This window comes from Onychostoma macrolepis, chromosome 22 (genome assembly GCF_012432095.1).
Source record: "Onychostoma macrolepis isolate SWU-2019 chromosome 22, ASM1243209v1, whole genome shotgun sequence".
Classification (NCBI taxonomy): domain Eukaryota; kingdom Metazoa; phylum Chordata; class Actinopteri; order Cypriniformes; family Cyprinidae; genus Onychostoma; species Onychostoma macrolepis.
In genome coordinates this window covers 38,068,573-38,083,128 of record NC_081176.1, presented here as the reverse complement: position 1 = coordinate 38,083,128, position 14,556 = coordinate 38,068,573, and the positions used below count along the sequence as shown (strand labels likewise).

At 35.8% G+C, this 14,556-nt stretch overlaps 2 protein-coding genes across 3 annotated transcripts in view; one reads left to right on the top strand and one right to left on the bottom strand.

The window, feature by feature from the left end:
• Window positions 1–14,556, top strand: part of LOC131531189 (SLAM family member 9-like) — a gene marked incomplete at its 5' end in the record, with an annotated part of 30,394 nt that overhangs the window by 2,605 nt on the left and 13,233 nt on the right. The gene's annotated exons all lie outside the window — the stretch shown is intronic.
• LOC131531188 (natural killer cell receptor 2B4-like) lies at window positions 1,015–6,175 on the bottom strand. 2 transcript variants are annotated; one of them, XR_009268596.1, is made up of 5 exons: window positions 5,543–6,175; window positions 5,299–5,415; window positions 4,959–5,026; window positions 3,364–3,471; window positions 1,015–2,475 (listed from the first exon to the last, which is right to left on the bottom strand). XR_009268596.1 is itself a non-coding variant. In XM_058761774.1 (4 exons), the coding sequence occupies exons 1-4, from the start codon at window positions 5,886–5,888 to the stop codon at window positions 2,428–2,430; spliced, it is 579 nt and encodes a 192-aa protein (XP_058617757.1). In that variant the 5' UTR covers window positions 5,889–6,175; the 3' UTR covers window positions 1,015–2,427. The 2 variants fall into 2 exon arrangements, 1 of the variants encoding a protein (XP_058617757.1); XM_058761774.1 differs by lacking the exon at window positions 3,364–3,471.

The following is a 14,556-nucleotide window of genomic DNA, read 5'->3' as shown; positions in this document are numbered from 1 at the left end:
CATAATCTAGAGAAACGCACAGCATGTCAGTGGGGTACGGTTGAGACACAGTGTATCAACTGGACCCGGATTGGTCTCCTATTGCTTCACATGCTGTTTAGTTGTACAGTATTATGATAATAGGATAAAAGTCACATTTACGTTTAGCCAATCACAACACACTGGCCCAACTAACCAATCTGAGCCCATCGCCTGTTTCTGAGGGAGTGGTTTCATAGAATCAGGAAGTCAACCGGTCGTTCAAATGACAGAGGAGAAAGCGGCTTACAATAAAGGTGAAATATATGAAAATAAGGCGTTTTTTAACAAACGAAACACGAAGACATGTTATATTGCACCCCATAAACACAATCAAGCAAAGAAAAAGCAGTAAACCACCCCTTTAATAAGACAATAAGAGTTTAAAGTTGATTCTGCTGGTATAAGGAAACAGTTGAAGTGAGCGCGCCGGAGCGCACACACACACATCAGTTCCAGCATTGCTGACTTGACAGCACAGTTGATACTTTATAAAAAATAAAATACAGTGAACCAAACATCAGCATGCCTGCCTCTGTGTCACCGTTGGAACGTGAATGAAGTACAAAGCCTATCATTTACATAATAAATAATAGTTTCCCATTCAGATTCGTTACATCGCAAATATGGAAATATTACAGAATATTTGGATTTGTGCCAAATGAGAGAGGTAGGATACACGAGCACAAAGCTCAGTTTCGCAAACAGTTGAGTGCGCAAGACTTTAAAGTATACTCCTCGGTCAGTGAGAGACGCGTTCAGAATCAGCAGTATTTCAGTATTTCACTTTTTTCAGTATTTCACAGTAAATCTGCCGGTATAGAGCATTTGTCAAACTGTGAGCTTTACATAAGCAGGAATGTAAAGATAAAAACATCATACACATTCTGCTAACAGAGACACACACTCACAAACTGACATCAACCACAAACATCCTGTTTAAGCTGATTTTCCACTCAACAGATCGAACCACATCTTTGTACACTTGTAAATAAATGACATCAGAGTACAGTAAGTTTTATTTTGACAAACTAGACTACTAGTGTTTTATCTGAATTTGGGCCAGGGGCCTCCAAAGCTTTCAAATCTTCAGGCTTTGTTTGTACAGTAAGAAAATTTGTTAAATAGATTTTTAATATTTACGCATGTAGAGAAATGTCTGTTCTCTCACATCAGTCCCAATGAGGAAAGAGTTATGTTTTTATGTTTAGTTTTCTTTTCTTTTTTTCTCCATTCCTTACATATATACATTTTATTGATAAACAATACAGGTATGTCACTTAAATATTTGCAGTGCAATATATATTATTTGAAGCAGTACTACAAACAACAGTACTGTACAAACATGGTGACACTGTATATTATGCTCCCCTTCAGTTATGAAATTGATGCAGTTATGTTCTGCATTGTGTTTATATGGTTTTAGAAAGATACTTACAGAAGTTTGCTATGGCAACATGATCTATGGAGTGCTGCAGGTATGACATGTTTTTGTAGGCCAACCCGGACATTATCATCACTCTGGCTATAAATAAACCACCACATTTGCAAGAGTTCATTGTCACCATCAATAAATTTCTGTCTCTTTCAGTCTTTATGATTTTTTTGAGAAGGTGCCTATGTTGCATTATTTTAGAGAAAATCCCACAGTCATCTCTTTTGGATAGTTTTTCTTTGTGGCATGAAGATGCATTATAGTTTTGACAAAAGTTTAAAGAACGTATTTGTTAAATGTGCTTCCAGGGACTTTTAAACTCTACATGTATCAACAAATATAAATGAATACTAAAATACAACAATAAAGCAGACTTGAACATTTCTTGAACAGAATTGACATCGCTACATGTTAATAATTGCAACATTATATATCAGATTACAAAACCGAATAAATAAATAAACAAGCATATAATAGCAGACTAGTGAGTAGATGAGTTTACCTGTTCGAGTAACAAAGTAACAATCAATAATGCAAACTTCATTGACAAAGAGGCAAATCCAAATTCTGCTGTAAAGTAGCTCTATAAGACAATAGTGTTAGTACCACTCTTCTGTCAAATTATTAAAAGTGTACAAATTTGAGACTGGGTGGTGCAATGCTGACAAAACGGCTTTCTGCAAGAAAGCAAAAACCTTAACCTAATGAAAATCCATGTTAAATTCAGTATGGCATCTAGGCTGACTAAGTTCTATAAAGTGAATAAAATTAGAATATGAAACTGAAAAATATTTTCAGATGAAATGTATCCATTTTCACCCTCTCATAGCATTAGACACATTTTTACTCTTGCAACTGTCTTTCTTGTCGACACTCTTGTAACTTATGGGAATAAATAAAATTCAATGCACCAAAATTCAGGCCCTGATGTAAGATCAGACAGCTGGATCTTGTACATAGATTGAAGATCATCTTCAAATGAGGACAGGCGCATACACTACATTATCTTGCTCTTTAACTTTCTGTAAAAAAAACAAGAATCACATAGCATATAATAAAAACATGTTTTAAATTATTTAATAATAATAAAACATTATTTTTTGAAGTCTGGGGTTAAATGTGCTTTCAGTGTTATTTAAAAGAGAGAGAGAGAGAGAGAGAAACAGCATTCATCATAAACTTAATCTATATCAATAGTATTGTTTTACACTGGACTTAAAATTGTAGCAAAATTATTCTTTTAAAAGTAAAGGCATTTCTTAAAACCAAATATTGACATTTTGTAATATGACAATGAACATAGGCAATGTTCATGTCAATGTATATATGACAAACTCTGGGCCCAATATTGTATTAATATAATATTAATATTTCTTCAAGTGTGCAGCAGCAGTTGAGAACCACTGATCTTCTGACAAAATATGTCACTGAATAAGGTGATTATCACACTTTGGCTTTGTCCAAATACCCACACTTGCGGGTTTTGTTCACTTAAGAGTGTGTGCGCAAGTCTGTCCCAAAATTCCAAAGTGCAGTGCACTTAACGGATGCTAAATCCACACTATATAACGCTCCGGAGCGGTATTCGAGGCTAAGCGTATCCCATCATGCATCATGTTCTGGATATAAATCGTGGGACTTTTGCAGAGATATCGTGAGAGGTCACAGAAACCTTTCCTATAATAATTAGATATTACATATAATTTGGTAGAAAAACAGTGTTTTTACGTTTTACTGGAGCAGAGATGAGTAGTGATATTTATTTTGTACAACATTTGCAACTGCTTTTTATCACTTAATTAGAAGCACCACAAATTAAATTATGTCTTGTTATAGGGACTACTGAACAGACATTTAGAAGCTGATTTTAAAATGCAAAGTATTTCAAATTAAAATTAAAATGCACTTACATTTTTACAACACTATAAGTGTGTCCCATCAGGTAATGAAAAGTTCAACACACACTTGTGGTCTTCATCCTCAATTGAAGACTTCTATGGTGGCTCAACGTGTTGCAACTTCAGAAAACACATGCAAATAGAAAAAGCACCAGCAAATCAAGAAAACATCTTCATCAGTTTGACAGCAGGTGGTGCAAATGCTCACAACACAAACAAATAAAGAAACATGCTGCAAATTGCTCACAACACAACCAAATAAAGAATTTTATTTGCAGTGCGTTTCTTTGTTTGGTTGTATTGTGAGCATTTGTAGTGCATGTGTTGTCAAATTGATGAAGTTGTTTTCTTAATTTGTATGTGTTTTCTTCTATTTGCAGTTTGTTTCTTTATTTGGTTGTGTTGTGAGAATCTGCAGCGCATGGGTTGTCAAACTGATGAAGTTGTTTTCTTAATTTGCAGGTGTTTTTTCTATTTGCAGCGCGTTGAGCTCTCTCGGCCACCGTAGACTTCGGCCAAATACAGGAAATACGTCATTTAAGTAGTCAAGTGCAAAGACTGCAAGTGTGGGTATTTGGACAAAGCCTTTCATTCCACGTGGACTTTTGTTTTCAGTCAGCACCATTTAAGCTAGCCCTTAGTTAGCTTGTTGTTATGGACACTCATTAGTTTCAAATGTGCACTATCAATCATCTTATCACCTCATTTGATCATGTATTTAAGTCCCACTGTTTCAGTTCTTGTTTGTTAGATCTCATATCTACAGCATGTTGCAGTGCTTACTTCTCTGTTGGATTTACCCTGTTTGGATTATTAAAGATTAAAGATTTTTCTTCTTCTTCATGTTTATTTATTCAAGCCAAGTGTGACCGTACTGGAAATGCTCCTTTATGTTATTTATTAAAGGTTACGCTTTACTTGAAGGGGTGTGCATAAGACTGACACAACACCTTCATAATCTTGACATGACACATGTCATGCATATGAAGGTTTTTTATACATGTTTATGACAACTGTCATTAAGTGTCATTCGCTCAATTATGTCATTTTTAATGCAAAGATGACATTGTTTGAGAAGTCTTTGTTATGGGCTAGGGTTAGGGGTAAAGGTAGGGGTAGGGGTAGGGTTAGGTCAAATAATGTCATCTTTGCATTAAAAATGACATAACTGAGCGAATGACACTTAATGGCAGTTGACTTGACATAAACATGCATAAAACCTCCTTCACATTCATGACATGTGTCATGTCATGATTATGAAGGTGTCATGTCAGTCTTATTCACACCCCTTCAAGTAAAGTGTTACCCACTGAAATTAGACAATTGTGTACAGTAATTTAAAGAAATAACTCTTGTAATTTATACAGTTAGTGTCCAAAAATCTGGCCTGGAATGTATCAAACGATCCATAAGTCAATGAGTTCAAAACTAATATTGCTCTCTACTCATCTAAAGCATTTGAACAGTGATGTCATCATCAGTTGACACAGAAAATATCCCCAATGCCTCGTGTTGAGAGATTACAGACAAAAACAAGCACAGGCAAATCTAACTCCCTGATGAAATGATACAGAGACACAACATTTAAAAGGAATAAATGTTCTTACTGCTTTCTGTGCTTTTCTTTTGTAGAATGTTGACTCGGCGTAAGTTATCTCTTCCTCACGAGTCTCAACTGTTTGAACAGTATTGACAGATGGATTAAAATAACAAAATCTTAAGTATCTTAGTTGTTCATATATGTATTATTATTGGGCCTTAAATGTCATTTTAAAATGTCATTCATTTAATTTGACATTTATAACTGTTTCTTTCTCACACACAATTACAGAGAGAGTCTTAGAAATTGCCTGTCCCAATAAACTACACATTATTTTGGACTATTAATCGACAATTAATCAAGTTATTATATGTTTTTTTTTTTAAATAAAATAAAATAACACTTGCCTTTTTGATCAGTTTTTGTGCATTTCTTACAGATCCAGAAGATCACGACTGCAGCTACAATCAACAGAGATCCAGCAGCAGCAGAAATCAACACTATGTACAGTACGGGACCCTGATCTGTAATGGACAAAATTTAATTTGTCTGTTTGATCAACAACAAGCACTATGAAACCTCACCACAATATAACTTGATAGATCAGCTCAGTTAATCAATGTTAATATCAGCACCAACACACAAACACACCTGAACATGTGTGACAGAGTTGACTGATGTCCAGATGTCTGGTCTGGTTGCTGATGGGATTGTTGAGCACACAGCTGTAGGTGTTGTTATCCTGATATTCCACCTCCAGAGGTAGAGAGAGACTGATGCTGAGATCAGACACACTGATGCTGGACAATAAACTGTGTCCTTTGTACCAGGAGAGAGTCACATGACCCACATTCACCACTGAACACAACAATGAACAATTCTGCTGTGATGATGATGATGATGAACATTGTGAAGAGTTACTGCTGATGACAGGAACAGGCAGACGAGCTGGAAACACGAAAGAAAAGAGAAAAATGTGGATAATGGTGCCTGTCATATAAACATAAAAATGTTTAATCGTTTTGCATAAATTAGTTAAAAATTAGCTTCTATTCACCATAGACAGAAACAGTGAATGTTTTTGATGATTGTTTTGCTCCACTTATCTTTACTTCATAGAGTCCAGTGTGTTCAGTTGTGATCTTTGTGATGGTCAGAGATCCAGTCTGTTTGTCCAGCTTCAGTCTGTCTCTGAATCTCTCATCAGTACCATCATATGTGGAGAAGATTCCAGCAGCTCTACTGATTTCAGCTATCAGAGATGGTTCATCTCTTTAAATTTCCACAGTATCATCGTCTTCAGGTATTTCAGTAAGATCAGTTTTTAGTGTGACAGAATCTCCCTCCATCACTGACACTGACTCACCAAACACACCTGATGAACATGAAGAGATTTTGTCACAATTTATAAAGTATCTTTGTTGACTTAGAAAGGCTGCAGTCAGTTGTAGTTTGTAAATTTAAAATGTGAACTGAAGACATCCAGAACAGAAGCACAGTGACATCTATGTTTAACAGATGTGTGAGCAATGTGTTTTAAATGTACCTGCTGTAGAGCAAAATAATTGCACCTTGAAAGTTTAAGTTTAACTCTTAATTTTTATATGGGATATTTTCATCCGTACATCAAATGAGCTTCATAAAGTCAGGTGTATAAAATTAATTTATAACTTACCAGTCAGACTCCACCAGCACAAAAAGAACATGTGAAACATTTCCTTCAGTGGTTTTGTGTCTGATCTAAAAGACTATCCGCTAAAAAAAAAACACTCGAGCTAGTGTGAACCTCCCCCAGCAGAGTTTGACCCTCTGTATGCACACGCACATGCTCTCTGAATGTGGGTTAAGATTATATTTATAGAATGATCTTCTGGCTCTTATTAAGACTTTAAATGTTGTTGATGGTGGAAAACTATCTTCATCAAATGGAATACATTGCTATAATTTAACAATGATAGTTTTTGAAAAGTATGTCTGACTGTGTTAAATAGTAAAAGAGTATTTGTGTAATTGTGTAATTTTGGATTTAATCCTGAAATCAAATATTTTGGATTTTAAAATGGTTTTATAATCAATCAGTTGTTGAAAATTTTAAAAGCAGTCTGCAATCTCTCACTGCCAGTCTTACTGAAGTGTGAAACGAGCAGTTCAACATCTGAGTCAAACTGAAACTGCGGTCGGTTCTTCAGAAACATGGTGTGAACTATTGGGTGGACAAACAGCTTTTGCAGGAAAGTGGCCATTTTTTATGTGTTTAGTTTGTGGGTTAAGGGCTTCTTCCTGTCCTGCTGTTGTGAACCTCATAGTCTCACGTCCTTCCTGCACAGAACAGCTTTAAAATGAAATAAAATAAATCCAGCAATGCTGATATTTGAAAAGTAATCATAGGTCATAGATGAAAGATGATTCTTACCCCTCATGCATCATTGCTAAAATACAGACTGACAGCTGATTATGAATCAATGTTATATAATAAATAAAGACAGTTTAAGGTAGTGCATAGATTGTATTATTCCAAAGTTAGACTAAATAAAATATACAACATATTTATCCAATATGTGATAGATGTAAAGTGACAGAGGGCTCCCTATCGCATCTGTTCTGGTTTTGTCCTAACCTGTTTGATTTTTGGAGTAGGATTTTTGACTTTTTTTTTTTTAAACGTTTTTCAAAAGGTTGTGAAGCCTGATCCCATTCTAGCAATGTTGGGGACTTCTGAGGTACTGAACACTTTTTCGAGCTCTCAACAGCAATCACTGTTATTGGGTATGCTCCTTGCTTAAAAAGATAATACTTTTAAACTGGAAATCTTCAGATGCCCCCTTTTTTTCAAACCCTGGTTGTCTGAGTTGTTCCATGTTATTCGATTGGAAGGTAGCCTACCCTATACATTTAATGGAGCCCAAATTACATTGTCGATTCCAAACTGTATGGCAATCCTTCCAAGCCTGTCTAATTCTGTCTGATTTCCTCAAGCCTGTCTAATCTACTTTTATGTAAAACTCTTCCTGCTGTATTCCAACAATCTATGTTAGCCCGTACCTCTTGTGTTGTTTTTTTTTTTTTTTTGTATTGTTTTCTGTTGTGTTCCAACCCATTCTCACTCCCAACTCGTCACATACTGAAGCTTGGTCAGAACCACTTGGCATCGCTTTCTGACGCTCAATGTACCCCTTAGCGTCATTTTTCGACTTTCGGGTCCTCCGTTGCTTTAAATAGGAAACCCTTAGCGTCAATATGCTGACGCCATACTGGGAATTTTATCGTCATAATTAAATTATATATAGGGCAATAACATTGCCAATATTGCATATACGTTAGGGTGTGATTTTTCAATGTAATCAGCCACGACAGTTTTATTTATAAACAAATATTTATGAGCACAAGCCAACTTATAAAATATGAGTTTACGCTAAACCTACATTTGTCAATAAACAAAGATATAACAGGCAGATACAACTACCGTCATAAATTATTAAAAATATTAATATTCCAAGTCTTCGAGGCAAAACATTTGATTTGTGAGAGGAATAGACGTGATCGCCTTGCGCTTAATTCAAAAAATGCCGCCAGAAGAAGCCTTACGTCAGCTTTGGTTGTGAAATGTTATTGGCTCTTGTGTGTCTCGTGACCAATTGCGTCATGCTGCAGGACGGGAATATGCTTTTGAATGAGATGTGAGCGCGTTAACAGAGCGGGGTCATTTTCAGCAATTCAAACCTAATGTTTTGCTCTCTTCTTCTCATAAAGACTTAATATGGCTTCAGAAGACTTGGAATGCAACAAGAGTTGTTTGTAATGCTTTTATATTGCTTGTTTATGGTCAGTATTTGCAATAGGCTAAATACCTGTGACTGCACTTATATTTTCCTGTTACGTGTTTTGTATTGTTCAGAAGTGGGTAGGTTTTGGGTAGGGGTGGGGTTAGGTGCTCCAATAAAAGTATAAATTTATATAAAATTATTTCTATTTTTTACAAATGCATGCAAGCCATTAAACTAAGACAAACAACTGAAAACAACGGAGGAGAACGTGTTGTCATTTTCCATAAGCTTCTTGACCTGACACATAAAGCAAGCGAAAGCAATGGAGATCCTATTTTGTCATATACTGACGCCTAGGGGCACTTTTGGCGTTTTCATAGTGACGCGAAAGGCGTTTGACCATGCTTTAGTTTTTGACGCCTTGGGAGTGAGAATGGGTTGTGTATTCTATTGTTTAATATTTTTTTCTGTATGTCATTACAAAAAGCTTAAAATAAAAAATTATGGTAACACTTTATTTTAATGGTCCCTTTTGAACATTCTGTTGACACTAAGTAATGTTGCAACTACATGTCAACAAACTCTCATAAGAGTATTAGTAGACTGTCTGCTTCATATCTACTAACTCCTTATTGTGTTGGTCTCCCAACAGATATTCTACTGACTATAAGTAACTTTGCAAGAACGTGTCAACTTAATCTAACCCTAACCCTACCAGTCAACTAATACACTACTAACACTCTAATGAGAGTCAGAAGAAATGTAGGTGCAACATTACTTATAGTCAATAGAATGTGTTAAAGGGACCATCAAAATAAAGTGAAACCAAAATTATAATTATTATTATAAAAATGAAGAAAAACAATTATGGGATCATGGGCCCTATTTTAACGATCTAAGCACATGGGCTAAAGCGCAAGGCGCAGGTGCGCTTAGGGCGTTTACGAATCCACTTTTGCTAGTATAACGACGGCACTCCCGGCTCATGGTCTAAAGGTGTTGTCCCTATAAATGGGTGTGTTTTGGGGCATAACGTGCAATAAACCAATCAGAGTCTCATCTCCCATTCCCATGGTGGATTCGCTATTTAAACGGCGGAATTTTAAGGCACACACACTGAACGTGTCTCCAGAGAGCAAATAGATCTGCTCATGCGTGAGCAAATAGCTAGGGTAGTTCTGATACATGCAATGGATATCCATTATGACATTAGACATTTTTATATTTATGTAGCCTACACAATAATATAATTTTACACTGTAATCCTTTAATTTTTAATATTTGACATGTTTGTGAGCTGCTGCACGTCCCTGTGCAGTGCTGGGAAGGTTACTTTGGAAATGTAATAGGTTACAGATTGCAAGTTACCCTACTTAAAATGTAATAAGTAGTGTAACTTTTCAATTACTTTATTAAAGTAATGTAACTGATAACATTTGATTCATTTTTGATTACTTTTCTAAATTTCTAATGTTTTCAACTGTTAATCATTTTCAAATATGTAAAGCAGACAGGGTTAACCTTACAGTATGTGCTCAACACTGATTACTGTCAGACTTTTGAAATCTTTCCTCACTTGAATTAAGATTATAATATTTTAATATTATCGAAGACATTGGATGCAAAATATCTTTATTTGCATATAAATGTATCTTACCAGTGTGTGGACACAACCACCCTACAATGATAAAAAAATAATAATAAAGAAAAATCACTTTTTTTTAATCCCCAAAAAACCTAAACAGTCTCAATTATCAAGCCATTTTAATTTTGGAGTGAATATCAGCACTCTCTTCCACCTTCAGTACCAAGACTGAGGTGAGACCCTTGAGCAAGGCACCGAACCCCCAACTGCTCCCCAGGCACCGCAGCATAAATGGCTGCCCACTTCTCTGGGTGTGTGTTCACGGTGTGCATGTGTGTGTGTTCACTGCTGTGTGTGTGCAATTGGATGGGTCAAATGCAGAGCACAAATTCCAAGTATGGGTCACCATATCTGGCCACACGTCACTTCACTTTCACTAAATGCGTTTATGTTTGGCTACGAAAATCATTTTACTCCAGACTGCTTTCTGAATGAGGGACAATTCAAGGCAGGATTTGTTAAAAAGTTAAAACTCAAGGATGGATCAGTACCCATTGTTCATGATCCAGCTGCACCTCCAGAAGAAGTAAGTCTCACACTTTATATTTTTTATGATTATTAGCGAATCGCCTTTCCTCTTCCACAGAAGAGAGATGGTGAGAGCGGGGTGAGCAGAGCTCATTAGCATATAAAGAGCTATGCACCGAAATGAGTTGCTGTAAACAGAGCTGTTTTTGACAAGGTAAAAAGGGTGTTGTTTTTTATGACCACTGAGACCATTTCAAGAAGACCCTAATGAATTATGCCACCTTGTGGAAAATGGGCATCCGATGTCCCCTTTGAAGCACAGCCACCACAAAATCAAACTTACTTTGAAATCATTCTGAGGTTAAATACAGATTTAAAATCATAACAATAAATAGTTTAATAGCTATGATACTGTTTTTTTTTTCTTTTTCAAATCTTTGCATAGCTATGACAGGATACACTGAAATCTAACAATGCCTTGGAAAAACTGTTAATCTTAAAAAATTAAGCATATACATAAACCCATATAGGAAATACGTATAAGAGTTATCGGATACACATGTTATAAACTTCTGAAACATTGGCGTCTCATATTTTATAGCAGTCACTGCAATTTATGAAATGAATCAATTAAATCTGTACGTGGGAGTGTGTGTGAGAAAAAACAGATGTAACCCCCTTTGTAATCCTTAGCATTTTCATAAGTAACTGTAATTTAATTACACATTTTTTCTTAGTAACTGTAACTAATTACAATTACGCTTATTTTGTAATTAAATTATGTAATTCCGTTACATGTAACTAGTTACTCCCCAACACTGCCTGTTTGTAATAAGCAAAGTGAACGCTCGTTGTGAACCTGCCCAGAGGTGCATTTTCTACTAACGCGCTCTATAAGTAAAAAATAAAAAAATTGCGCCATTGACTTTAGACTAGGTTTGAGTTGGTCTATGGCGCAGTCTATTTTCACTTCCTCAAAATAGCAATGCGCCAACAATGCACCTAAACACACCTCTTTTTTAGACCAGCACACCCATGGATGCACAAATGGGCGCAAATGCATTTGCTATTTAAACAACTTGTAGGATGGGAAAATGAGAACTGTTTAGGGCTGAAACTAGCAAAAATACTTGTGCCGCATTGCGCTGGATGTATGATAGGGCCCTAAGCAGGCCCCCCAAAGTAGCCAATCAAAGACATGTTTGTTGATTTCTATAACGCAATAGCCAATCAGAGGTGTTTAGGTTGGAATCCACGCACTCACCGCTTTTTGTTCTAATATGTTCTATCATGCTCGTAACTTCATAAAAAAATTAATTAATTAATTAAGTAAAAACCTTTCATTGTGTGGTCACATTCATTGTTTAAAAAGTAACTTTGTGAGATTGTGATGAATGAGTTACAGCTTTTAATAAATTTAAAGGGAGCTCTCTTTGCATGCTGTAGGCTATACGATAATATCTAGAGCCTGGTCCAAACGCAGGATTTTAGGTAAGGAAATGGTTATTAATTATTTGTATTGGCTGCCATGCCAAATCATGCACCTGCTTGCTTTTCTGTTTAATTTAAGTGTTTTTTGTGAACGTATATGCTTTAATAGGCTAACAAATGATCGTAACATTTTACAATAAGGTTCTATTAGTTAATGTTAGTTAATGTATTAAAGTGTTAGTGAATTATTGTAAAATGTTACCCAAATAATGGATTTTGAGCATTTACTTAAAAACACCCCCACCCCCGCCCCGTGATTAGGTCCCCCCATGTCGGTGTCCTGGCGCCGGGCCTGGCCCCATGTCTCTCTGTCATGTGTGTCGGTATGAACTGGGCTTTTCAACCCGTACACCACCTGGTGGTCAAAATAATGAATATCACAACCACTAGGGTGCCAGACCTGAGTCTGGAATTTGTTCTGCATGAACATTGTAAGAAAATTAAAGTTAATGTGTAAATGAATAATTAGGTGTATTAAAATAAGTAAAATAAATGAAACAAATTAATAAATTCTGCAATAGGTCTGTTTTAACAATGGCTCAGACCTTTCACTGTTATTCCATAGGTTCAAGTGGGCATCATATATGTATTCAGATAATTAAAAAACAATTAAAAAACAAACAAACACTTACGTATCAGAACAAAGAAAAAGGTGCTGGGGATTGCTCCTTTTGCAATAGATTCTGAAGCAGTCAAGTGGCTCTCAGATGAAAACATAGCCTAGAAAGAGCTTACAAAGGATGTTTTGGCATGTAACTGAGATACCAATCATGAGGAGAGGAACAAACATATTTCCAAAACATCAGCTGTGCTGTGAGACTGTAAGGCGCCACAAAGACATTCCAAATAACAGGTTACTTATCGAAAATTGATGTATAAAACAAGATAAAAATTTTTTTTTTAAATGTATAAAGGTTGCTAAAGGTTTAATCTATGGCACCTTTAAAGAATACTTTATATTGAAATTGTGCATTAACTGATTTTCTATTAATGCAGTACAGGTAGACAATCGTCTGTGGTCTTGCATTTGGTTTACACATAATTACACATATTTTAGCATTATGAGATTCATGTACAACTAAACAAAGGAAAACAATGCCAATGTTTTTTGTTTTTTTTGGGGTAACTTAAAACTGTAATATAATATTCACTAATGTTATGACTAATATGTGAAATACAGACTGAACGGCGGCTCAAAACCACTCTATGAGCACATGATACGCAAAGTAAAGCTCTCAGCTGGATAAAAGAAGCCAGTGTCACACTAGTAGCCTAAAGTTTTAATGGATGACGATTGTAATCAAGTTAAAGATGATTACAGTGACATACAGGAGGCGCGCGCTGTGTTCGTTATTTGATGCGCAAAGAAACCATATAGCTATGTGCGCTGTCGGCGCACTTATCACTATAACATATTTCTGCTTGAATACTCAGTATATTCACTTAGTTGAACACAGCGAGTGTTTTATAACTGATGCTCGCGTGTTTTGGAGAAGTTTGTGAGGATCAGTGTTGTTCATGTACATACGGGCATCAAACGCTCCAAACAGCTTGTTCTGACAGAGGAACTGATGACGCCGAGCCGCCTTTATATCGCCGAGTTCAGGATATACATACTTTTACGTACTTTTAAGTTTTTTGCAAAGTATGTTTGCAAAAAAAGAACATGGAATATTTAAATCTATCTTGAATTTGCTTTGTTTAAAAAAAAAAAAAAAAAAAAATAGTGAATAGAAAAGTTTGGGCTTGCAGTATTGATTTGGAGAGGAGGGGGTCTTGGTTGAGAACCACTGCTTTAGGTAAATGCAGCCACGGTTCTATGGGGGTACTAAGAATTGAACATTATTTTTTTAATGATTAATAATTAAATTAATGCAATATAAAGACACATCCAAACAAGCTTTTTTATTTAGGCCTATTTATTTTATATGCATTTTATTATTTATTTATTTTTCACTTGGTAGATCTCGGTGAGTTTCTCATTTGAAAAGTAGATCCCCACACAAAAAAAGTGTGGGCACCCCTGCACTAGACCAAAGAGCATTGCTGATACATTACGACCATTCATAATTATTCGAATAGACTCAAAATTGTAGAATAGATATATGGAATAGGAATTTTGAATAGTCGAACTAAGTGACTAGTAGAGAGAGAGAGAGAGAGATTAATTAAATGCCAAAACTGATTATCATACATATTTACAAGTCTTAGAAATCACGTGATTGCAAGGAAAACGGCCCTCTTTTGGGTTGCCAAGTCCTGGGAAACTGAGCTGTTTTTTAAACCATTTGCCTCAT